This window comes from Lampris incognitus, chromosome 2, assembly GCF_029633865.1.
Source record: "Lampris incognitus isolate fLamInc1 chromosome 2, fLamInc1.hap2, whole genome shotgun sequence".
Taxonomy (NCBI): domain Eukaryota; kingdom Metazoa; phylum Chordata; class Actinopteri; order Lampriformes; family Lampridae; genus Lampris; species Lampris incognitus.
Genome location: NC_079212.1, coordinates 85,176,243 through 85,200,016, shown reverse-complemented (window position 1 = coordinate 85,200,016; position 23,774 = coordinate 85,176,243). Strand labels below are relative to the sequence as shown.

General features: G+C 48.7%; 2 protein-coding genes across 4 annotated transcripts in view; one reads left to right on the top strand and one right to left on the bottom strand.

Moving 5' to 3' along the window:
* LOC130106905 (RNA-binding motif, single-stranded-interacting protein 2-like) overlaps positions 1-22,210 on the top strand; it is a 223,290-nt gene extending 201,080 nt beyond the window's left edge. For 2 of the 3 annotated variants that reach the window (XR_008809779.1, XR_008809777.1), the window contains exon 15: positions 672-806. The gene's annotated coding sequence lies outside the window, so the exon portion shown is untranslated. Of the gene's footprint in view, positions 1-671; positions 807-21,656 lie in introns of those variants that run through there. The other variant, XR_008809778.1, reaches the window with a different exon arrangement.
* faim2b (Fas apoptotic inhibitory molecule 2b) lies at positions 4,240-9,620 on the bottom strand. The gene is made up of 11 exons (XM_056273218.1): positions 9,448-9,620; positions 8,594-8,661; positions 8,361-8,425; positions 8,069-8,122; positions 7,929-7,979; positions 6,731-6,770; positions 6,592-6,629; positions 6,211-6,298; positions 5,999-6,094; positions 4,494-4,547; positions 4,240-4,389 (listed from the first exon to the last, which is right to left on the bottom strand). Exons 1-11 carry the CDS (start codon positions 9,527-9,529, stop codon positions 4,240-4,242), a joined length of 786 nt encoding a protein of 261 aa, XP_056129193.1. The 5' UTR covers positions 9,530-9,620.
* Positions 22,211-23,774: the final 1,564 nt, after the last annotated feature.

The window sequence follows — 23,774 nt, the reverse complement described above, 5'->3', positions numbered from 1 at the left end:
ACATGGGGATCGGCGGTTCAAATCCCCATGTTGGCTCTGGCTTGGTTGGGCATCTCTACAGTCACAATTGGCCGTGTCTGCGGGTGGGAAGTGGTGGGTATTTGTCCTGGTCGCTGCATTAGCGCCTCCTCTGGTCGGTCAAGGTGCCTGTTCAGTGGGGAGGGGGAACTGGAGGGAATAGCGTGATCCTCCCACGCGCTACGTCCCCCTGGTGAAACTCCTGACTGTCAGGTGAAAAGAAGCGGCTGGTGACTCCACATGTATGGGAGGAGGCATGTGGTAGTCTGCAGCCCTCCCGGATCAGCAGAGGGGGTGGAGCAGAGACCGGGACGGCTTGGAAGAGTGGGGTAATTGGCCGAGTACAATTTGGGTGAAAAGGGGGGGGGGAACAAACAAAAAAAAAGAAAAACGTGGGAAATGGGTTTGCGTGAAGCCGGACCACCCGGAGCGGCCCGGCTCAGCATCTGCCTGGTCCCCCCGCGTCAGAAGGGCCGTGGCGTCCGCGTGCCGTGTGTCCTGCCTGGTAACGGAGCATTGGCTTATGTGTTTTGTGTTTCTACACCTTCAGGTTTAGGTTGTCACCAAAAACAGTGCAGGGGATGTTGTCACTTCCTGTGACGGCGTCATCACAGCTGGTTTGTAAATACGGTCTGTTTTTCCACTTCCTGCAGATGAGCGTCAGGTCACACCTGCGTCACCTGCGCTTCCTGTCGGCGCTGACGTGTCAGTTACTCATCTGTCCAGGTCACATAGCAGCTGTCCCGTTTTCATTTGGAGTGAACCAGCCTCATGAAGGAAACTGTCGTGGGTATGATGTTTTCATGAAGCACGCGGTAGTCCACGTGTTAGCCATCATTCTGAACACTAAGATGATTTTGAAACTATGAAATGACCACTTACTGCCCCGCCGTCTGTATTTATTTAGTCTCGCAGAGCGATACGGGGCGGGATCCTGACCGCACCGCCGTTTGGGTTCGGTTGGCTCAAACATTTGTTTTAAAAGCTGCCATGCCTTGTGTGTACTGTACGCACAACATTTGGAAACCAAATTCCCAGCCCTTATTTTTCAGTCCACACCGGTTTCGAGAACGCTGCCGTTTCCAGCCTTTGGTCCAGCTCGTGGCGGTTTCCGGCTGTCTCCAGCCTTTGGTCCAGCTCATGGCGGTTTCCGGCTGTCTCCAGTCTTTGGTCCAGCTCGTGGCGGTTTCCGGCTGTCTCCAGCCTTTGGTCCAGCTCGTGGCGGTTTCCGGCGGTTTCCAGCCTTTGGTCCAGCTCATGGCGGTTTCCGGCTGTCTCCAGTCTTTGGTCCAGCTCGTGGCGGTTTCCGGCTGTCTCCAGCCTTTGGTCCAGCTCGTGGCGGTTTCCGGCCGTTTCCAGCCTTTGGTCCAGCTCATGGCGGTTTCCGGCTGTCTCCAGCCTTTGGTCCAGCTTGTGGCAGTTTCTGGCTGTCTCCAGCCTTTGGTCCAGGTCGTGGCAGTTTCCCGCTGTCCTCCAGCCTTTGGTCCAGCTCGTGGCGGTTTCCAGCTGTCTTCCAGCCTTTGGTCCAGGTCGTGGCGGTTTCCAGCTGTCCTCCAGCCTTTGGTCCAACTCATGGCAGTTTCCAGCTGTCCTCCAGCCTTTGGTCCAGCTCGTGGTGGTTTCCAGCTGTCTTCCAGCCTTTGGTCCAGCTCGTGGCAGTTTCCAGCTGTCCTCCAGCCTTTGGTCCAGCTCGTGGCGGTTTCCAGCTGTCCTCCAGCCTTTGGTCCAGCTTGTGGCGGTTTCCAGCTGTCTCCAGCCTTTGGTCCAGCTCGTGGCGGTTTCCAGCTGTCTCCCGCCTTTGGTCCAGCTCGTGGCGGTTTCCAGCTGTCCTCCAGCCTTTGGTCCAGCTCGTGGTGGTTTCTAGCTGTCTCCAGCCTTTGGTCCAGCTCGTGGTGGTTTCTAGCTGTCTGCAGCCTTTGGTCCAGCTCGTGGCAGTTTCCGGCTTGTTTCATAGCTTCAGAATGTTTTGCTGCTAAAGGGACGTACAGACAGTTTGTTGGACGCTGGTCCCTCTGAATCTCCAGAACATCCCCCGTCCATCTGCCGCGTGCAGAGCGTCCTCTGATGGGCCCTGCAGCTCGCGTGAAGACCCCCGCTATGGGCAGGAGAAACACTTCCTGTGCAGCAGACACCCAGCAGGAAGTGACTCCACAACATCTGGGCAGTGATGCTACAACACGGCGTGTGCGGGTGCTTAAGGAGGATGCTCAGCACCCGTCAGATGGGGGGGGTATTAGATGTAGATCACGTGACAAGCTCATCTTACTCACTGCTTGTAAACAGCTTCCTTATTTATACAAGAACTCATGTTGTACAGTTTTATTAGAGGAAAGAGGTTTTGATATTTGGTTTATTTTGCAAGGCCACTTGGCCACTTTTGTCCTCCTGTGCCAGAGTTGCTGAATTGTCCATAACTTGTGTTTTTTATTGATAGAGATGCAGTTTTCCTTCTCTCTTTGGTTTTCTCTTTGAATTTGAATACGTCAATTCTCTTTTTTTTATAATAAAAGCCTAGTTTTAATCATGTGGTGAACTGTTTCTTCCATTGCTTGGCTTCCATACCGAGGAGACTGTGGAGAGGTGTTTAAATCTGTTTCTCAGACCACCCATCCTTCCATCCATCCATCCATCCATCCATCCATCATCCATCCACCCAACCATCCATCTATCCACCCACCCATCCATCCATCCATCATCCACCCATCCATCCATCCATCCATTATCCAAACCGCTTATCCTGCTCTCAGAGTTGCGGGGGTGCTGGAGCCTATCCCAGCAGTCATTGGGTGGCAGGCGGGGCGACACCCTGGACAGACCATCAGTCCATCACAGGGCCCACACACCCACACACCTAGGGATAGTTTAGTACAGTTGATATAGTGAATTCAGGCTGCAGCCGGGAAGTGAACCCGGGTCGCCCGCACCGTGGTCGACTGTGCTAACCAGTCAACCAAAGGGTCCGACCAAAGGGACCATACATTTCATACAGGGTTTCTCGGAGACCCTGTGTGAGAAACCATCGTGTTCAACCATTAATTCACAAGCACGGCAACACACGTCTTGTTTAGTCGACAACTTCATTCTTACATTTCAACTTTACTTACATCGTCTTTAGAAAACACATCACCATGTACTGGCTGGCCTGACCTTCGACCTCTCTAGGGCTCAGGTTTGGACGTCTACATGTTAAGACACAGGGATATTTATTCTAACATGAAGCTACGTTACACTCCAAAGGCCACATTAGAGTTACAATAGAACTTGCAACTGGTGTCTAACAGCTGAACATACGAAACAGTAGAAACACTTCCCCTCGGTGACACGGTCAACCACGTCCACTTCCCCAGCGTGCACGCACACTGGAACTATCACACATGTACACCAAAATGGAACTGTGAATTAGCCTGTTAGTCATCTATCATTATGAGCATTAAGAACACATACACAAGGTCACATCAGAGCTAGCACAGACCACTTTGTGGACTCGGTGGCTGGTGTTACCGTTGAGTGTTCCTGAATCCAGCAAAGGGTAAAAAGGTGAGCGAAAACCCTGCATGAATGAAACCCAACTATTGGCTCAGAGCTGAAGGGAAGCTAGAAATACATGTGGGTGAACCGAGTGTCTTTGAGTATTCAACTCTAAACACCTCTGGGTTTTGATGCCATCTGGGTAGATGGGATGGGGGGAGTTCATGCCAACACAGCTGCCGCAGAACATCTGGAAGGGCAGAAGTGCAGCGAACCTCCACAGTGAAGCTGAGCAGGTTACACTCCAGACACAACGTGTAGACTGGTCGCTCTGAAACACTTCTGTCAGATTATGTTGGTACAAACAGCATTACGTAACTATGAGACAAGAACGAGCAGACGGCCTCCACCTCCCTCACAGACCTGCCCAGCCTCCCGCAGCCTCAGCTGCAGTTTCTTCACATGAAACACGTGGAAAATAAAATTCATGTCAAAACGTGGTTGGTGAATAAATTGCACGTTTGGTCTTCTGTGATGTCATTTACATTTTCACAACATATTTTCAAATGGTTGCTCTAACAGTACTGAGGATCAGGCCCTCATGAAGAGAGGCCTCCAGAGTCGGGCATCTTCAGACGTCTTCACCCTGAACGTGGCTGAGCTAACTATTACAACGGGACAACTCCGGGTTATGAAGAGTCACAAATCCTGGACATGTTGGGCCTCTGCTGAGTTGGTGGTGGTGGTGGAGTTTCACTCTCGGCCGCCTCCGAATATCTGCAGCAGGAAGCTGAACAGGTAGATAATGTCCAGGTAGATGTTCAGGGCGGCAAATATGTATTCTTCTGGACTCAAGGTGTAGCTCTTATTCCCGATGAGCAGCTGAGTGTCAAATGCCAGGAACTTGCAGGAGAGAGAAAGAGATAGTGAATCATGTGGTACCTCAGCAAACCAGTAACTGTACTTCATGCAGCTGAACTGAAGCTTGAGGAGGGAAGGCTTCTTACAAGAGTGAAGAGGATGGCTCCTATCACAGCGTAGATGGCGTGTAACCAGGGTACCTGCAACACGGGGGGAAACATTAGCCGACACTTAAGAGGGCTGGGCTGCTAATTTGGGAAAGACTGGCTTTGCTAGATTATCTTCAAGATGATGAAGACGGCAACAAAGGCTAATCCCCTCTGGCCCGCTCTGGCCTGGCCTGGCCTGGCCAGGGTGAGCCGGCTCTTACGCTTTACTCTGAATCTGGTTTCGAAACACGGTGTTTACCCATGACTATTTCTGGCCGCCTGGGACGACCTAGGCGGCCATTTTCTTTACATTTATATCCGATCCCCCCAATTCAGTGGCCAATCGCTCCCTATTCTAGTTCACACACCCACCCTCGTACTGCATGCGTTCACCCCCTGCATCTCTCCGGCCGGCAGTCTGGAAGGAGAAGCCTCCCCACTTCCGGGACGAGGTGAATCCAGGCCGAACCACTGCTTCCCCACCACCACCACCACACCACACCACACCACACACGTGACGAACACAAGCCAACTTCGCCCCCCTCCCGAAGACAGCGCTGTCAATTATTGCCCCAGTGGGTGACTGCGTCAACACAAAGCCGATGCTTAGACCGCTACACCACCGCGGACCCTACAAGGCGGCCATTTTGACCGTTTTGGATTTTCAAAGTTTAATAACTTAGTGAAAATAAAAGATACAGACCTGCCGCCCCCTGAATGCTCCTAAAACTGCATGTATTTGCATTGAAATGAGTTTTAGAACAATCGCACTAAAAACTTACTATAGAGCTACCTAAAACGACCATGAGCCGTCAAAATGACCGCGCGTAATTCGCGCGTCATCGTGCATGTCATGTCACTTTATGACGTGTGTTGGTCGCGTCATTTCCTTCGCAACGTTCACTTCTTTTTTTTTACATGTCACGTTTTATGGGCCTTGTTACGTTTGTTAGATTAGCAACATGGGTTTTCCGTTTTGTTTTTCCGGTAACATTTTCACTTCTTCACTTTTTTTATTCAAGTTCGACCATGTCTCTCTGAAGTTTAAATTGTTTAAAAATAGGATTGTAACGTGCATAGATAAGTAGACACGTTGGTCCTTGACTAACAGGTCGGACCCTTTAGTCGACTGGTTAACGTTGTCGCTTGCGGTGCAGGAGATACGGGTCCGCGTCCCGGCGGTGGCGGTTCCCGGACTGCCCCCCGAATTCGCTACAGTGTTACAGTTGTTGAAATGTTAATTTTGGTGTCAGTTAGTTTCCTAACAGACATACTAACATACTAAGTAATGCATTAATATCTCAGTCGGGTATTTATCTTGACAGAACATAGAGTTTAAACACCAACGGTCATTTTGACCGCCCATGGTCGTTTGAGGTAGGAGTGGAATCCCGGTCGTTCTGGCGCTAGAGAGGTGCAGAAGGTAACGGCGTCACGATGCTCCACATCTCTGGTGGTTTTCATACGACATGGGAAACAGTCGGAGGGAGAGTTGAACTTACGTATCCGAATGGGACAACGATGGAGAGTGTGACGGCACAGAGGAGCATGACCACACACAGCACGAACAGCACCCCGTGACAGGATGTGACGTCAATCTGGGACGGAGGAAAAGGGCGGATGAGCGGGTAATACAGCTGTATCGTCATGAGAAAGCCAGTCTCAGGTGTGTCATGGTGTGTTGCTTGGTACTGATGAGAGCAGTTTTCCTCACCTTGGTCTGGAAGCTGAAGATGGTGACGGACAAACACACCAGAGCAGTGATGCCCAGGCACAGCGTCACCGACTTAGTGTTGTAAAAGCTGCCGGGGCGAGAGACCAAAACCCTCATCAACATATTCAATGTGTTGTTTTCTCTCTTCCTAGTTTTCCTCCCTGTTAAAGGGTTTTTAGGGAGTTGTTCCTTATCCGATGTGAGGGTCTAAGGACAGGATGTTGTGTTGCTGTAAAGCCCCTTGAGGCCAATATGAACTTGTGATATTGGGCTGTACAAATAAAATGACTTGACTTCAGGTCAGTCACTTATCAGTCTGTCTGCCTGTCTTGTTCCTTTAGTTTCACTGTAGAACAAACATACACAATAACATGCACTCACCTTGACACGAACCCCATCATGCAGGCCATACTCAAGGTCTAAAAAAACACAACGGCGAGAAAAAGCTGCCGTTAGACCAGGGGGACTAGCAAACACAAGTACTGTCTTCTACATGTATGTACAAATGACAAGTACTCACAAAGACAGTTAGCAAGATGAGGTTCCAGGGAAACTGCCTCCTGTTTACAGACGGGGACAAAATGCAGGAAGTGAAGCCCTGGAAACTGACTCATCCTACCTACCCATCAACATGGCTAAACCCTGGATCCTACCTACCCATTAACATGGCTAAACCCTGGATCCTACCTACCCATCAACATGGCTAAACCCTGGATCCTACCTACCCATCAACATGGCTAAACCCTGGATCCTACCTACCCATCAACATGGCTAAACCCTGGATCCTACCTACCCATCAACATGGCTAAACCCTGGATCCTACCTATCCATCAACATGTCTAAACCCTGGATCCTACCTCCCCATCAACATGGCTAAACCCTGGATCCTACCTACCCATCAACATGGCTAAACCCTGGATCCTACCTACCCATCAACATGGCTAAACTCTGGATCCTACCTACCCATCAACATGGCTAAACCCTGGATCCTACCTACCCATCAACATGGCTAAACCCTGGATCCAGCAACGTGAGACTTGTTGTTGTTATTTACACCACAGTGTTTGTGTACTACTGCACAGTGTTGTTGTTATTTACACCCCAGTGTGTGTGCACTACTGTATAGTGTTGTTGTTGTTATTTACACCCCAGTGTGTGTGCACTACTGTATAGTGTTGTTGTTATTTACACCCCAGTGTGTGTGTACTATTGTATAGTGTTGTTGTTGTTGTTGTTGTTGTTATTTACACCCCAGTGTGTGTGCACTACTGTATAGTGTTGTTGTTGTTATTTACACTCCAGTGTGTGTGTACTATTGTACAGTGTTGTTATTTACACCCCAGTGTGTGTGTACTACTGCATAGTGTTGTAGTTGTTATTTACACTCCAGTGTGTGTGTACTACTGCACAGTGTTGTAGTTGTTATTTACACTCCAGTGTGTGTGTACTACTGTGTAGTTTTGTTGTTGTTATTTACACTCTAGTGTGTGTGTACTATTGTACAGTGTTGTTGTTGTTATTTACACCCTAGTGTGTGTGACTATTGCAGTGTTGTTATTTACCCTCCTGTGTGTGTGTGTGTGTACTACTGCACAGTGTTGTTATTTACCCTCCAGTGTGTGTGTGTGTGTGTGTGTGTGTGTGTGTGTGTGTGTGTGTGTGTGTGTGTGTGTGTGTGCGTGTACTACTGCACAGTGTGGTTGTTACTGTGAGGTTACCTCAGGTCTCCGCAGCAGGATAAAGCGATGTAGGTGGCAAAGAAAGTCAAGCTGGAAGAGAGGAAAGAGTGTGTGAGCTTCGGAGCAAGGTGAGAAGAGGCTGACCAGCTGACGAGGACACGGGGAGGTGATGTACTCACTAGGAGGCCATGTACAAGCCAGGATGAGTCTGGATGAAGAACCTCACAGGCTCCCTGCGGAGACATCATAAAGTCACGTTAATGTTCTAGTTTAACGGCTGGCCTGAGACGTCAACATGACCTCCTCTGTAGCGACCAGAGTTGGACTCGCCAGTTGTTTTGTGCTGCCAGCCTTGCTGTCCCTCATATTTACACGAGGGACAGCAGCACATTACAGGACGCGGTGATTCACATGATGAGAATCACAGTGGTTGTTCAGAACTACTGACTTGCCATCAGAATAGGGTTTTACCAGAATGTGAAGACAGACACTATTGCCACCGTCACCAACAGCTGGATCATCAGGATGGCGTAGACCTGCAATACAACATGTCAAACTGAGTGTGATGTGTTTTGCAACTACACACCAGGACACACACACACACACACGTCAGGGTGATGCTGTTGTCATTTAATGTGTTGTTGTTTGCCCTGCTGAAGTCACTGCTTTCGTGTTTGGTGTTGCACAGCAACACTGAGCAATACCTTCCTGATGAAGATCCTCCGCACGGCCTTGTCGTCCCAGGAGAACTGGGCCTGCATCTCCTCATAGCCTGAGAAACCAACACATGTGCAGAGAGGGTCAGTGGGTTGGACCAGAGGCCATCTGGTTTCTCTGACATGAACAGGAGGAGCATCAGCCTTCAGCCCTGCTAGCTTGACATGTTTGAGTCCACAAGCACTCGAAAGTTCAGCGGATTTTATCAGTGCTTGCATACTCAAATTAGCAGGAGAAACAGAGAAAGAAAGAAAAGAGTCCAAATTGTCCATCCATCCATCCATCCATCCATTATCCAAGCCACTTATCCTGCTCTCGGGGTCGCAGGGATGATGGAACCTATTCCAGCAGTCATTGGACGGCAGGCGGGGAGACACCCTGGACAGGCCGCCAGACCATCACACACACACACACACACACACACACACACACACACACACACACACACACACACACACACACACACATCCAGGGACAATGTAGTACGGCCGAGTCACCTGACCTACATGTCTTTGGACTGTGGGAGGAAAGCGGAGTCCCCGGAGGAAACCCACACAGACACGGGGAGAACATGCAAACTGCACACAGAGGACGACCCGGGACGACCCCCAAGGTTGGACTACCCCGGGGCTCGAACCCAGGACCTTCTTGCTGTGAGGCGACCGCGCTAACCACTGCGCCACGGAAAGAGAGGACCCACATAATATGATGTGTGATTTGCTGGTGGGTGAAGTTTGAACACTAGAGCTACGCAGTACGTGTACAACAGACAATATTCACATTAAATACAGAATCTGCTACCTGACAGCAGATCGGTCAGGTCACAGGAACATGTTCTCACCTGTGGTGGCCTCCTGGTAGCTGGGCGGGCCCTCGCTGTCCAGCTTGCCTGCAGCGCTCACCTGAATGTATAACGTGATCATTTATATTCAGTTGTACTAACAGGCAGTTTACCAGACTACTGAGCCAACATGGAGAGACATGTAGTTCAGGACAGCAGATGCTGTGTCACAAACAGCACATTTCATCAGTAGGAAGGATTAGAACGCCTTCGCTAGGCCTCCATCTTTGATATGGAGGCTAAAATAGTTACAGAGTGGAGAGATGAGCATTAAATGAGCTCTTCCCACTTCGTCAACTCAGATATGGCGTGTTTCTTTTCATTTTGCTCTTTTGAGTGAAGAAGGTTGACTTCTGGGACTGATCTATGCGGAGCCATCGGTGGAAGGAGCCAGGCCGGGGCAGCCATGTTAGCTGCTTGTTTAACTCTGCTCTCTGTGCAGGTTGATTTTCAGCATATTCATGATATATCAGTGCGACTGTGGACATGGTTACAGGTTTGAAGTCCACACTTTAGTCTTAGGAAAAGGGACCAGAACATGACACCTACACTGCAAAACCTCTCAAGAGTCTGCCACTGCCTCAAACTCCACATCATATCAAATGACCAACTAAAGGAGTCACAAAATGTCCGTAGAATCCGTAGAAACCAGCCATGTCTTGGCTGCAGTGTACATGTGTGTCTAAGGAGTGAAAGTTAGACTCGTACCTTTCCCTTCGTCATTTCTTCTCCTTCGTGGTCCTTTGTGCTGTCGAGGACGATGTATCTTAATTTTGTTGTATTGCTGAAGTCCCTGGTGAGAAGTCTAGCTCATCGGTAAGTAGGTGTCTTCATACAAGCTGTGAAGATGTCCAGGTCCTCCTTCGGTCGAGTGTTATGCAGTCGAGTCAGCGTCCGTATGGGGAGCGAAGCACCGCTTGCGTTGGCTGTTCTGAATGTGTCCACTGTGTGGATTACCCTAAACCTTTATAGAGCATCATGTGGTTAATCTGCCTGTAACCCTGATCCCACATCCCCACCCCCCACCCCCACCCATCATCTGCCTGATGAGGTCATCCAGGTAGGGGCCAGCATGGAGGTATAGCAGGACCATGCCACCGCTGCAATGGGGGGGGGGTCGTTTCTGTTTCTGTGTTGGCAGAGGCTTTTGAGAAGGTTCCAGAGAAGTTAATAATACCAGTATTCACGAGCCTGCAGTCCTGTAGATCCAGAAAGACTTGTCTGCAGGAATTACACACGTGTTGCATAATGATGACACTCAGTAACATGGAGAACATAATATCTCCTCATGACATATTTGACATATTCAACCTATCATATATATCATGACAAGTTCATGTTCGCTTGTGAGTGGATTTGTGAATTGATTCCATATGTGTATTAATCTGAATCAGAATCAGAAATAGTTTAATTTGCCAAGTGAGATCTCAGCTCATGAATGATTTGAATGTTGAATGACTTGGTGATGGACTTGACATATCCCTATCCCTCAACCTTAGGTAACACAACAAATCCGGCAATACGGTGACATCATAGTTTTGTGTAAGACTGGTTTGGTAACCAGCAGGCAAGGATAATGTGGTGGTTAAGAACGTTATGTGAAAAGATGAGCCTAGCACAGAGTCATAATGAGATTTGGCAGCAAGCAGCCACAGCTGACCCACCTTTTCTGGGATTCCCTCTGACGTTTTAGTCTCTCGGCACCAACAACACTACATGGTGGGTCAAAAGATGCAGAGACTCTTAGAATTTGATCAAGACATGTTCATTACAGTCCCACGGATAGTTTTGCAAAGGGGCAAAAAACAAAACAAAACAAAACACATGTTTGTGGACAGTGAAATATTGTGGATCACGGTACACATTTGTGGATTGCCTTCTGTGGGTTAAACTATTAAAACCTCCATACAGAAGTCGGTTTTGTCTGGAATAAATATAATATAAACCACTTGAAATCTACTGCCAGGGCACTCTTGAGCAATGCGTTCCACGTCACTTGTTTTAGTAAATCTGTTCAATAGTAAACCACGTGCAGTGTGACTGCTAATGCTGCCTCATACTGACAGCACTGATGTCATGATACACAAAGAGAATATATCATAATGATGTTGATATATATCACGATTTATATATATCGTGATATATATATCTTGATATATCTCGTGATATATACCGTGATATATATACACTACCGTTCAAAAGTTTGGGATCACCCAAACAATTTTGTGTTTTCCATGAAAAGTCACACTTATTCACCACCATATGTTGTGAAATGAATAGAAAATAGAGTCAAGACATTGACAAGGTTAGAGATAATGATTTGTATTTGAAATAAGATTTTTTTTACATCAAACTTTGCTTTCGTCAAAGAATCCTCCATTTGCAGCAATTACAGCATTGCAGACCTTTGGCATTCTAGCTGTTAATTTGTTGAGGTAATCTGGAGAAATTGCACCCCACGCTTCCAGAAGCAGCTCCCACAAGTTGGATTGGTTGGATGGGCACTTCTTGCGTACCATACGGTCAAGCTGCTCCCACAACAGCTCAATGGGGTTCAGATCTGGTGACTGCGCTGGCCACTCCATTACCGATAGAATACCAGCTGCCTGCTTCTGCTCTAAATAGTTCTTGCACAATTTGGAGGTGTGTTTAGGGTCATTGTCCTGTTGTAGGATGAAATTGGCTCAAATCAAGCGCTGTCCACTGGGTATGGCATGGCGTTGCAAAATGGAGTGATAGCCTTCCTTATTCAGAATCTCTTTTACCCTGTACAAATCTCCCACCTTACCAGCATCAAAGCAACCCCAGACCATCACATTACCTCCACCATGCTTAACAGATGGCGTCAGGCATTCTTCCAGCATCTTTTCATTTGTTCTGCGTCTCACAAACGTTCTTCTTTGTGATCCAAACACCTCAAACTTGGATTCATCCGTCCACAACACTTTTTTCCAGTCTTCCTCTGTCCAATGTCTGTGTTCTTTTGCCCATCTTAATCTTTTTCTTTTATTGGTCAGTCTCAGATATGGCTTTTTCTTTGCCACTCTGCCCTGAAGCCCAGAATCCCGCAGCCGCCTCTTCACTGTAGATGTTGACACTGGTGTTTTGCGGGTACTATTTAATGAAGATGCCAGTTGGGGACCTGTGAGGCGTCTGTTTCTCAAACTAGAGACTCTAATGTACTTATCTTCTTGCTCAGTTGTGCAACGCGGCCTCCCACTTCTTTTTCTACTCTGGTTAGAGCCTGTTTGTGCTGTCCTCTGAAGGGAGTAGTACACACCGGTGTAGGAAATCTTCAATTTATTAGCAATTTCTCGCATGGAATAGCCTTCATTTCTAAGAACAAGAATAGACTGTCGAGTTTCAGATGAAAGTTCTCTTTTTCTGGCCATTTTGAGCGTTTAATTGACCCCACAAATGTGATGCTCCAGAAACTCAATCTGCTCAAAGGAAGGTCAGTTTTGTAGCTTCTGTAACGAGCTAAACTGTTTTCAGATGTGTGAACATGATTGCACAAGGGTTTTCTAATCATCAATTAGCCTTCTGAGCCAATGAGCAAACACATTGTACCATTAGAACACTGGAGTGATAGTTGCTTGAAATGGGCCTCTATACACCTATGTAGATATTGCACCAAAAACCAGACATTTGCAGCTAGAATAGTCATTTACCACATTAGCAATGTATAGAGTGTATTTCTTTAAAGTTAAGACTAGTTTAAAGTTATCTTCATTGAAAAGTACAGTGCTTTTCCTTCAAAAATATGGACATTTCAATGTGATCCCAAACTTTTGAACGGTAGTATATATATATATATATATATATATATATATATATATATATATATATATCACGGTATATATCATGGTGTGTATATATATATATATATATATATATCTTGATATATCTCGTGATATATCTCGTGATATATATACACTCACTGGCCACTTTATTAGGTACACCATGCTAGTACCGGGTTGGACCCCCTTTTGCCTTCAGAACTGCCTTAATCCTTCATGGTGTAGATTCAACAAGGTACTGGAAACATTCCTCAGAGAGTTTGGTCCATATTGACATGATAGCATCACGCAGTTGCTGCAGATTTGTCGGCTGCACATCCATGATGCGAATCTCCCGGTCCACCACATCCCAAAGGTGCTCTATTGGATTGAGATCTGGTGACTGTGGAGGCCATTTGAGTACAGTGAACTCATTGTCATGTTCAAGAAACCAGTCTGAGATGATTCGAGCTTTATGACATGGCACGTTATCCTGCTGGAAGTAGCCATCAGAAGATGGGAAGACTGTGGTCATAAAGGGATGGACATGGTCAGCAACAATACTCAGGTAGGCTGTGGCGTTGACACGATGCTCAATTGGTACTAAGGGGCCCAAAGTGTGCCAAGAAAATATCCCCCACACCATTACACCACCACCACCAGCCTGAACCGTTGATACAAGGCAGGATGGATCCATGCTTTCATGTTGTTGACGCCAAATTCTGACCCTACCATCCAAATGTCGCAGCAGAAATCGAGACTCATCAGACCAGGCAACGTTTTTCCAATCTTCTATTGTCCAATTTTGGTGAGCCTGTGCGAATTGTAGCTTCAGTTTCCTGTTCTTAGCTGACAGGAGTGGCACCCGGTGTGGTCTTCTGCTGCTGTAGCCCATCTGCCTCAAGGTTCGACGTGTTGTGCGTTCAGAGATGCTCTTCTGCATGCCTCGGTTGTAATGAGTGGTTATTTGAGTTACTGTTGCCTTTCTGTCAGCTCGAACCAGTCTGGCCATTCTCCTCTGACCTCTGGCATCAACAAGGCATTTTCGCCCACAGAACTGCCGCTGACGGGATATTTTCTCTTTTTCGGACCATTCTCTGTAAACCCTAGAGATGGTTGTGCGTGAAAATCCCAGTAGATCAGCAGTTTCTGAAATACTCAGACCAGCCCGTCTGGCACCAACAACCATGCCACGTTCAAAGTCACTTAAATCACCTTTCTTCCCCATTCTGATGCTCGGTTTGAACTGCAGCAGATCGTCTTGACCATGTCTACATGCCTAAATGCATTGAGTTGCTGCCATGTGATTGGCTGATTAGAAATTTGCGTTAACGAGCAGTTGGACAGGTGTGCCTAATAAAGTGGCCGGTGAGTGTATATCACGATATCTGCTTCCATATGTAAAAACACCATGTTGAAGAATCCAGCTGAGGTTCATCCCGTTGAACTGTTTGGTAATGTTAAGTATAATATCAAACCAGAACTAACTTTCACACGATACTCCCTCACATATTCCACACAAAAGAAAAAGAAAAAATTCTGGTTCTTGTTTGTTACGAGGCCCAAAAACAAAAGAGTACATCAGACACGTCTGTGAATGTTCTCATTCATCCAGGTCATGGTCATCCAAAGGAGTTGAATCAAGTGCAACTGGCCTTGGTATATATCCGTGAAGACGTTTCGCCTCTCATCCAAGAGGCTTCCTCAGTTCCTGCCTTTCTGACTAGACCAAGCTAGTCTGACTGGCTGGTGATGAGACTCAGATATTAATCCTCTAGGAGTCGTTGTCAGAGCTATTGATGTCCATGGCTCTTTGTGTTCCGATGTTTACCACCGCCCGTCGCTAACAGAGCCATAGATATGCGTGGCTCTTTTGTGTACCAATGTCCAGCCAGGCCCGTCACCATCGAAGGTGTTGATTTGCATTTGTTTAGCAGCGACGGTGGTTGGGGGTGTTAGTTTCGACTTCATTGTTCAGTGGTCATGAGTCGTTGGAGCCGTTAGTGAGCGACTGTTGTTCTTGGAGGCTAGGCTTCTTGAGTCTCCTGGGTAGAGATGAAAGGACGGCATTGTAGGTGGGAGATCGGTGGTGTCGCAGACCTCCTCCTCTGTTGAGGGATGGTTTTTCCAGTTTCGCATAGATGGCTTCCTTCACCCCTCTTTCAAACCATCTATCTTCCCTGTCCAAAATGTGTACGTTGCTGTCCTCGAAGGAGTGTGTCTTCTCTTTTAGGTGTAGATAGACTGCTGAGTCTTGTCCTGAGGAGTTTGGCCTTCTGTGTTGGGCCATCCGTTTGTGTAGTGTTTTTTTGGTTTCTCCTATGTATAGGTCAGTGCACTCCTCATTGCATTGTACAGCATACACCAGATTGCTTTTCCGGGTGTGTGGTACACAGTCTTTGGGATGAACCAGTCTTTGTCGGAGTGTGTTGCTGGGTTTGAAGTATACCGGGATGCGGTGTTTGTTGAAAATTCTCCTGAGTTTCTCGGAGACCCCAGAAACATACGGGATGACTATTCCTTCTGTTCCTCTTCTCCTCGTCGCTCACCTGGTTGGTCTTTTTGGAACGTGTTCTGAGTCTCATTAGCAGCCAGTCAGACTAGCTTGGTCTAGTCAGAAAGGCACGAACTGAGGAAGCCTCTTGGATGAGAGGCGAAACGTCTTCACGGATCTATACCAAGTCCAGTTGCACTTGATTCAACTCCTTTGCACATCAGACACGTTTTAAGGGAACATCCACTAACCGACTCCCGTGAGAAAAAGAGTTCGTGTTGTTCGTTGATACGACATCGTCAAAGCAGTTGACTTTTAATACTGAATGTTTAAATTGAACTTTTGTCATTCATTCAATCACTCATTCACGTTAGCATGTCAGTTCTCAAATATCAGAGGTGTGGACTGGAGTCACGTGATGTGGATTCGAGTCAGACTCGAGTCATACATTTGAAGACTTTAGATTTGGCAAACCTGAAAAAGACTTGCAACTCGACTTTGACTGAATCACTTGACTCGGACTTGAGCATTTTGACTTGAAAGACTTGATATCTTCTCCGAACCCAAAGCTTTTATAAAGTGTGCAGCCGATCAACTCTTCGTTTGCATAATTACAGATCCACTTTGAATCATTCGGTAATAAATTAATTGCTTTAAAAGGTCTTCATGATTTGCATAAATTTAACGTATCAACTCTTACTCTGTTATTAGAATTTTGAAATGGCATTCAATTTAATGAAGTGCACATAATGACTTGTATCGGACTTGGAACTCAAATTTTAGGACTTGGGACTTGTCAGTCTTGACTTGGGACTTGAGTGCCAAGACTTGAGACTTACTCATGTAGCCCTGGTTAAATATATCAGGCTTTAAAAATGCAGAGAATAAATAATGTCATATTATTGGGGAAATAAATTCATTTAAGAGCGAAGGTTAAGATCATATAAATAGTTTTAAAAAGTCATTTCATAGAGTTTCATAATATTGAATAGTAATGTGTGTTTTACTATTTACAAGGTTTATGCTCATACGTCATAAATTCATAGTTGAGCATAGTTTATTTGAATCATACATAGTCCAGCACGTGTTGTTAAGTTTAACAACCTAACCTGATTTAATCCAAATGTCATTCTGTAGAGCCGAAGGAACGGAGAAGACCGTAGGTTCACACTTTAGCCGTGTAGGCAACTTTCTTTAATCCACGGTAAATCAGAGAGACAACCAAACCCAGCTCGACTGAGCGGAGGTGGCAAGAATAACCAGAAAACTGGCTGGACAACCATAACTTAACCCTGCGTTAACCTGCCAGGGCAACCATGACTTAACCCTTAGTTCCTGGGTTGAATTCTGTCCCCAATACGTGTCCACCACATGAGCCCCCCCAGAATTCGCCATAGTAATCGTCTCTGGGAGGCATTGACGCGGGCCTGTGGAGGTCGGCCTGAGGAGCAGAAGAGGCAGCTCGGGCCTCCACGGGGGGAGGAGGCGGAGCCGGGGGACGACCGCGACGAGGAGGTTGGGCTAACTCCAACGGCTGCGTCAAGTCCAGGTGTGCGGGTTTAACTCGGTCCACTGAAACATGCTCGGCCGTGCCCCCAAAATCCACCACCAGGTGCTTAGTTCCCCGTTCCAGGACGCGGAAGGGGCCGTCATAAGTGGGTTGCAGAGGGGGGCGGTGTGCGTCGTGACGGATGAACACGTAGTCCGCTGACTGCAGACCTGGGGGCACCTGGGAAACCGGAGCGCCGTGTTGGGCGGTAGGGACGGGTGTGAAAGCTCTGACCCCGTCCAGCAAGGAGGCTCGTTGGTCCACAGCTGACCAGGGACGCGTTGCATCGGGCATGAAATCGCCTGGGACTCGCAGCTGCGTGCCGTACACCAGCTCCGCAGAGGAGGCTTGTAGGTCTTCCTTCGGGGCGGTCCTCAGGCCCAGCATGACCCATGGGAGCTTGTCGACCCAGTTGCAGTCCTTGAGAGTAGCCCAAAGCGCAGCCTTAATGGACCGGTGGAAGCGCTCACATAGGCCGTTCGCCTGAGGGTGGTAGGCGGTAGTGCGATGAAGCTTGACGCCCAGAGCCTCACCCACAGCATTCCATAGCTCTGAGGTAAACTGTGGCCCGCGGTCAGATGAAAGGTCGGAAGGCGTACCGAAACGTGAGACCCACGACCCAATAAAAGCCCGGGCCACATCAGCAGACGTCGTGGATGCCAGGGGAACAGCTTCAGGCCAGCGCGTAGTCCTGTCCACCACAGTGAAGAGGTAGGTGAACCCATGGGAGGGGGGTAGGGGACCAACCAGGTCGACGTGGACATGGTCAAATCGTCTCTCCGGCACTGCGAAGCGTTCCAGGGGCGCCTTAATGTGGCGGTGTATCTTAGCCCGCTGACAGGCAACACACGAGTCGGCCCACGCTTTCACGTCTCTCTTAAGTCCCTCCCACACAAACTTAGCAGAGGTCAGGCGCACGGATGGCTTACCGCCTGGATGAGAGAGGCCGTGCACAGCTTCAAATAAGGGGGGTCTCCAGCTGTGCGGGACGATGGGCCTGGGCTGTCCTGTGGAGACGTCACACAGGAGGGTGACACCTGTGTCGCTGAAAGGAACGTCCTGCAGGCGGAGCCCCGTGTCGGAGGCCCGGAGACGGAGGATGCTCGGGTCTGTGGCCTGGTCAGCAGCCATCTGTGCATAGTCAAGGCCTAGGTGGACCGCTCCAATCACTGCCCTAGAGAGGCAGTCAGCTACCTGGTTAGACTTACCAGCGACGTGCTGGATGTCGGTAGTGAATTCCGAAATGTAGGAGAGTTGTCGCTGCTGGCGAGCGGACCATGGCTCGGCCGTCTTGGACATGGCAAACGTGAGGGGCTTGTGGTCCACGTACGCAGTAAACTCGCGGCCCTCTAGCAGGAAACGGAAATGCCGGACGGCGAGCCAGAGACCGAGGAGTTCCCTGTCAAAAGTACTATACTTGCGCTCTCGGGGTGTAAGCTGGCGACTGAAAAAGGCCAAAGGCTGCCAAGCCCCCCCCACCCACTGTTCGTGAACCGCACCAACAGCATAGTCCGATGCATCCGTGGTTATGGAAATAGGCGCTGTAGGTGAAGGATGCGCTAGCAGGGTAGCCTGGGAGAGCGCAGCTTTAGTCTCGGTGAACGCACGGTCCCGCTCTGCTGTCCAGTCGACCGCCTGGTTGGGGGACATGCCTTTCAGCGCCTCGTACAGTGGCCGGATGATAAAGGCGGCTCGGGGAATGAAGCGGTGGTAGAATGTCACCATCCCGATGAACTCCCTGAGCGCACGAGCTGTTTGGGGGCGCGGAAAGGCCGCCACCGCTTCCACCTTTGAGGGCAGGGGGACTGCCCCGTCCCCAGTGATGCGGTGCCCGAGGAAATCAATGGTTGTCAGCCCGAACCGGCACTTCGCCGGGTTGACGATCAGCCCATGCTGGCTGAGGCGTCTGAAGAGGGCATGAAGATGGGACAGGTGTTCTTCCTCGGAGGCGCTGGCGATGAGTATGTCGTCCAAATAGACGAAGATGAAAGGAAGGCCACGGAGCACTGAATCCATCAGCCGCTGAAAGGACTGGGCCGCGTTTTTGAGTCCAAATGGCATTCGTAGGAATTCAAATAGGCCGAATGGGGTAGTCACCGCTGTCTTGGGGATGTCTGAGGGGTGCACGGGAACTTGATGATAACCACGGACCAGGTCGACTTTTGAGAAGACGCATTTGCCAGACAGGTTTGCAGAAAAGTCCTGGATATGCGGGACAGGATAGCGGTCGGGCGTGGTGGCGTCATTTAGTCGGCGGTAGTCCCCGCATGGGCGCCAACCTCCATCAGGCTTAGCGACGATGTGGAGTGGGGACGCCCATGGGCTGTCAGAGCGGCGGATGATCCCCATGCGTTCCAGGTGCTCGAACTCAGACTTGGCAATGGCGAGTTTGGCGGGGTCGAGACGCCTGGCTCTGGCGTAGACCGGGGGCCCCTTCGTGGCAATGTGATGCTCCACCCCATGCTTAGCGGTGGGTGCAGAGAAGGTAGGCTGGGTGAGGTCAGGGAACTCAGCGAGGAGGCGGTTGAACTTGTCTGCCTCTGAGAGAGAGTTGGCTAGACCTGCATAGGCCGCTTCCCTCCGCGTACATGCGAAGGAGGAGAAGGTTAAGGCATCGACCAGACGGCTGTTCTGAATGTCCACTAGCACTAACCGTAAGCGCACAAAAAATCAGCTCCGAGGAGGGGAAGCGTTACATTGGCCATGACGAACTCCCACGTGAAACGTTGTCCACCAAAACACAGTTCTACAGACCGCACGCCATAGGTGTGGATAGGGCTGCCGTCAGCCGTCGCCAACTGGGGGCCCCGCTCCCCGCCCATGATGTCGACGTCAGTAGCAGGGAGCACGCTTCTCTGTGCGCCCGTGTCACAAAGAAATCGCCGACCGGAGATGGTGTCGAGGATGAAGAGTAGCCTGCTCGTATCGCCAACACTCATGGCCACTACTGAGTGTTGGCCCTCTCGTTTCCCGTCGGCCTGTAGTTGCAGGGGGAACGGCACCGTTTAGCTTTCGCACCAAATCGAGCGTGGTACATACAGAGTCCAGAGGGCTTGTAGCGGTCTGATGCTGTGGCGCCACCGTCGGGCCACGCCCGCGATGTCGGCGGGGGGCCAGTGAAGGTAGGAGCCAGCACCCCGGCATGGGAGGAACGTTGTGTAGCGACGAAGAATCGGTCAGCCTCCTTTGCCAGCTCACGGGGATCAGTGATGGTGGAGTTAGCGAGCGCAGTCTGGACGTGGGGCGGCATGTTGCGCAGAAACAGCTCCATAAACAGGAAACATGGCTTTTCTTGACCCAGTAGGTTTAACATCCTGCTCATTAGCTCCGATGGTTTGCCATCTCCCAAGCCCTGAATTGCGAAGAGGCGACGTGCTCTCTCCGTTGTTGACAGTTCAAAAGTTTCAAGGAGGAGATGTTTAAGTGCGGCGTATTTACCATCGGCCGGTGGGTTGGTTATGAAACCGCTTATCCTGGAAGCCGTAGCGCCCCCCAGCGCTGCCACTACGTAGTAGTACCTGGTCTCGTCCGCTGTTATGTCTCTGAGCGCGAACTGTGCCGCAGCCTGCGCGAACCATGTAGCCGCGGAAGACTCCCAAAACTCCGGCAGTTTAATTGCAACGGCGTTCGTAGCCATAATGTGTGTGGTTTCAGAAAACCTATCCGAAAACCGACGTCGGGGTCACCAGTGTAGAGCCGAAGGAACGGAGAAGACCGTAGGTTCACACTTTAGCCGTGTAGGCAACTTTCTTTAATCCACGGTAAATCAGAGAGACAACCAAACCCAGCTCGACTGAGCGGAGGTGGCAAGAATAACCAGAAAACTGGCTGGACAACCATAACTTAACCCTGCGTTAACCTGCCAGGGCAACCATGACTTAACCCTTAGTTCCTGGGTTGAATTCTGTCCCCAATACGTGTCCACCACAATTCATTCTTTTCCTTTAGTGTAATTCGTGTATCCTAAATTATTAACCTATCTGATCGTGTGTTCAGAGGAAAAGGGGCGGGGCTTGCGGCCCCAATACTTGGTTTCGTGGGTGTCAGTGGCAGACAGCAGCTGGACACGATTGGGTGAACCTGTCATTTTTGACATTGATCGTGAACTTTGTATGCAGACCGTCTGGGGATTGACGACCAGTTAATTTCATCGTGTGTTTGTGTATATTGTTTCCACTAAAGGTAACTATGCAGTTTATATCCACTATTATTTGCTATGACTACTCGTTATAGTTAAGAAATGTGTGTGTTTAGCTAATTAGTCTAGCATAGCAACGTTAGCTTTGTGTGTTGCTTTCATATGTTGGCTGCCCGAGACCAGTTGTTACTAGCTCAAACCGGGATAGTATCGGGACTTGGTAGCTTAGCTATCTATTTTATTCAAAAGGAGTCAGACAACGTGAACGGTGAGCAGGGAAGACCTCCGTGGACAACATTGAAACGTTCTCCCGGCTGCCGTGCTACCTTGGACTGCCCTGCTGTTTCCTCGACGTGGCCTTGGTTCTCGCTCATCCTCTGGTGCTCGCTGCGCGTGCGGTTAGCCTGATTCCCGCCATCGTTGCCCCTCTCCCCTGGCGCGGGGACTCGTGAGTACAACCCTCCAATCCTGCACGTGCATTGTGTGTATACTTGGCAGTGACCAAGCGAAGTGGCCATAACAGTTTGTAGGCCCCACCGCTCCCAAGCTACATGTCAGGTCTGCAACGTACCCGTGACAGTCTGGGTAGAAGTTGGACTGTGTCGTTGCATCGTGTGAGTGTGTGTGCGAGTGTGTGGGCCCACTTTATTATTTTGTGTCGTTGAAAGTTGGTAACAGAGTCTAATTGGAGACTCCGCTTTATTATCTTTCAAGGTTTTGAACCTACGTGGCGTAAAGCCATACATTGTGTTTACATACAAATCCTACTGTTGTGATTTCATATCTGTATTATCATTGTCTACAATTCCTCATTTCATTTCATATTGCTTGTTAAATAAATATCTATATTTTGGTACATTTTAAGTTAAAAGTGTTGTGTCACATATTTAAAAAATAGATAATTCATATAATTCATAAGGTAAACAAGAAGTCTTAATTCGTGTTACTTCCTTTTAGTCATGGAGGCACCGCCAGTATTTAGTTTATTTACAGCATTAGGACATTTTGGTAACCAGTTGATAAGGTAAGAGCGCCATTTATTTAGATCATACTCCAGGGCCCGCCTATATTAGTAACAGACTGCAGATTTTATTTAGATAAATATGGGACGGGTGTTACACTTATAACTTGGAAAACAATGACTTGACTGGTCACACCTCTGTCAAATAGTGACCGCTAGTCTCAGATTGCAGGAAGAATATTTGGTATTATGTAAGTAACAAAACTAACTGATATTCCAATTTAAGACACCAAATCGTAAGACAAAAACATGTTAACAATAGAACAGATAGAGTGGCGTAATACTATATATACAAAGTATTGGGACACCTGGCCATTACACCGACAGGAGCTTTTATGACATCCCATTCTAAATCCATAGGCATTAATATGGAGTTGGTCTCCCCTTTGCAGCTATAACAGCTTCCACTCTTCTGGGAAGGCTTTCCACAAGGTTTTGGAGTGTGTCTGTGGGAATATTTGCCCATTCATCCAGAAGAGGATTTGTGAGGTCAGGCACTGTTGTTGGACAAGAAGACCTGGCTTGCAATCTCCGTTCTAGTTCATCCCAAACGTGTTTGATGGGGTTGAGGTCAGGGCTCTGTGCAGGCCAGTCACGTTCTTCCACACCAAACTCACCCAACCATGTCTTAATTGACCTTGCTTTGTGCACTAGGACACAGTCATGCTGGAACAGAAAAGGGCCCTCCCCAAACTGTTCCCACAAAGTTGAAAGCATAGATTTGTCCAAAATGTCTTGGTATGCTAAAGCATTGAGCTTTCCCTTCACTGGAACTAAGTGGCCTAGCCCAACCCCTGAAAACCAACCCCATACCATTATCCCTCCTCCACCAAACTTTACAGTTGGCACAATGCAGTCAGGCAGGTAATGTTCTCCTGGCATCCGCCAAACCCAGACTCGTCCATCAGACTGCAAGACAGAAAAGCGTGATTCGTCACTTCACAGAATACGTTTCCGCTGCTCCAGAGTCCAGTGGCAGCATGCTTAACACCACTCCATCCGACGCTTGGCATTGTGCTTGGTGATGTAAGGCTTTCTTACAGCTGCTCGGCCATGGAAACCCATTCCATGAAGCTCCCAGCACACAGTTTTTGTGCTGATGTCAACGCCAGAGGAAGTTTGGAACTCTGCAGCTATTGAGTCAACAGAGCGTTGTCGACTTTTACGCACTGTGTGCCTCAGCACTCGTTGACCCCGCTGTGTGACTTTACGTGGTCTGCCACTTCGTGGCTGAGTTGCTGTTGTTGCTAAATGCTTCTGTAACCCACATGATTACATGTACCCTGTGACGTATGTAAGTTCCACGAGTAGCCTCTAGGAGGCACACGAGCTACAGAGTTTAAACA

Coding starts and splice junctions, on each gene's coding strand:
- faim2b (XM_056273218.1), bottom strand. CDS start 9,529: ATGATCACGTTATACATTCAGGTGAGCGCTGCAGGCAAGCTGGACAGC. Junction 8,426..8,593: donor GGAGGATCTTCATCAGGAAG/GTATTGCTCAGT, acceptor GTTGTATTGCAG/GTCTACGCCATCCTGATGAT. Junction 6,630..6,730: donor TCATCTTGCTAACTGTCTTT/GTGAGTACTTGT, acceptor GTGTTTTTTTAG/ACCTTGAGTATGGCCTGCAT.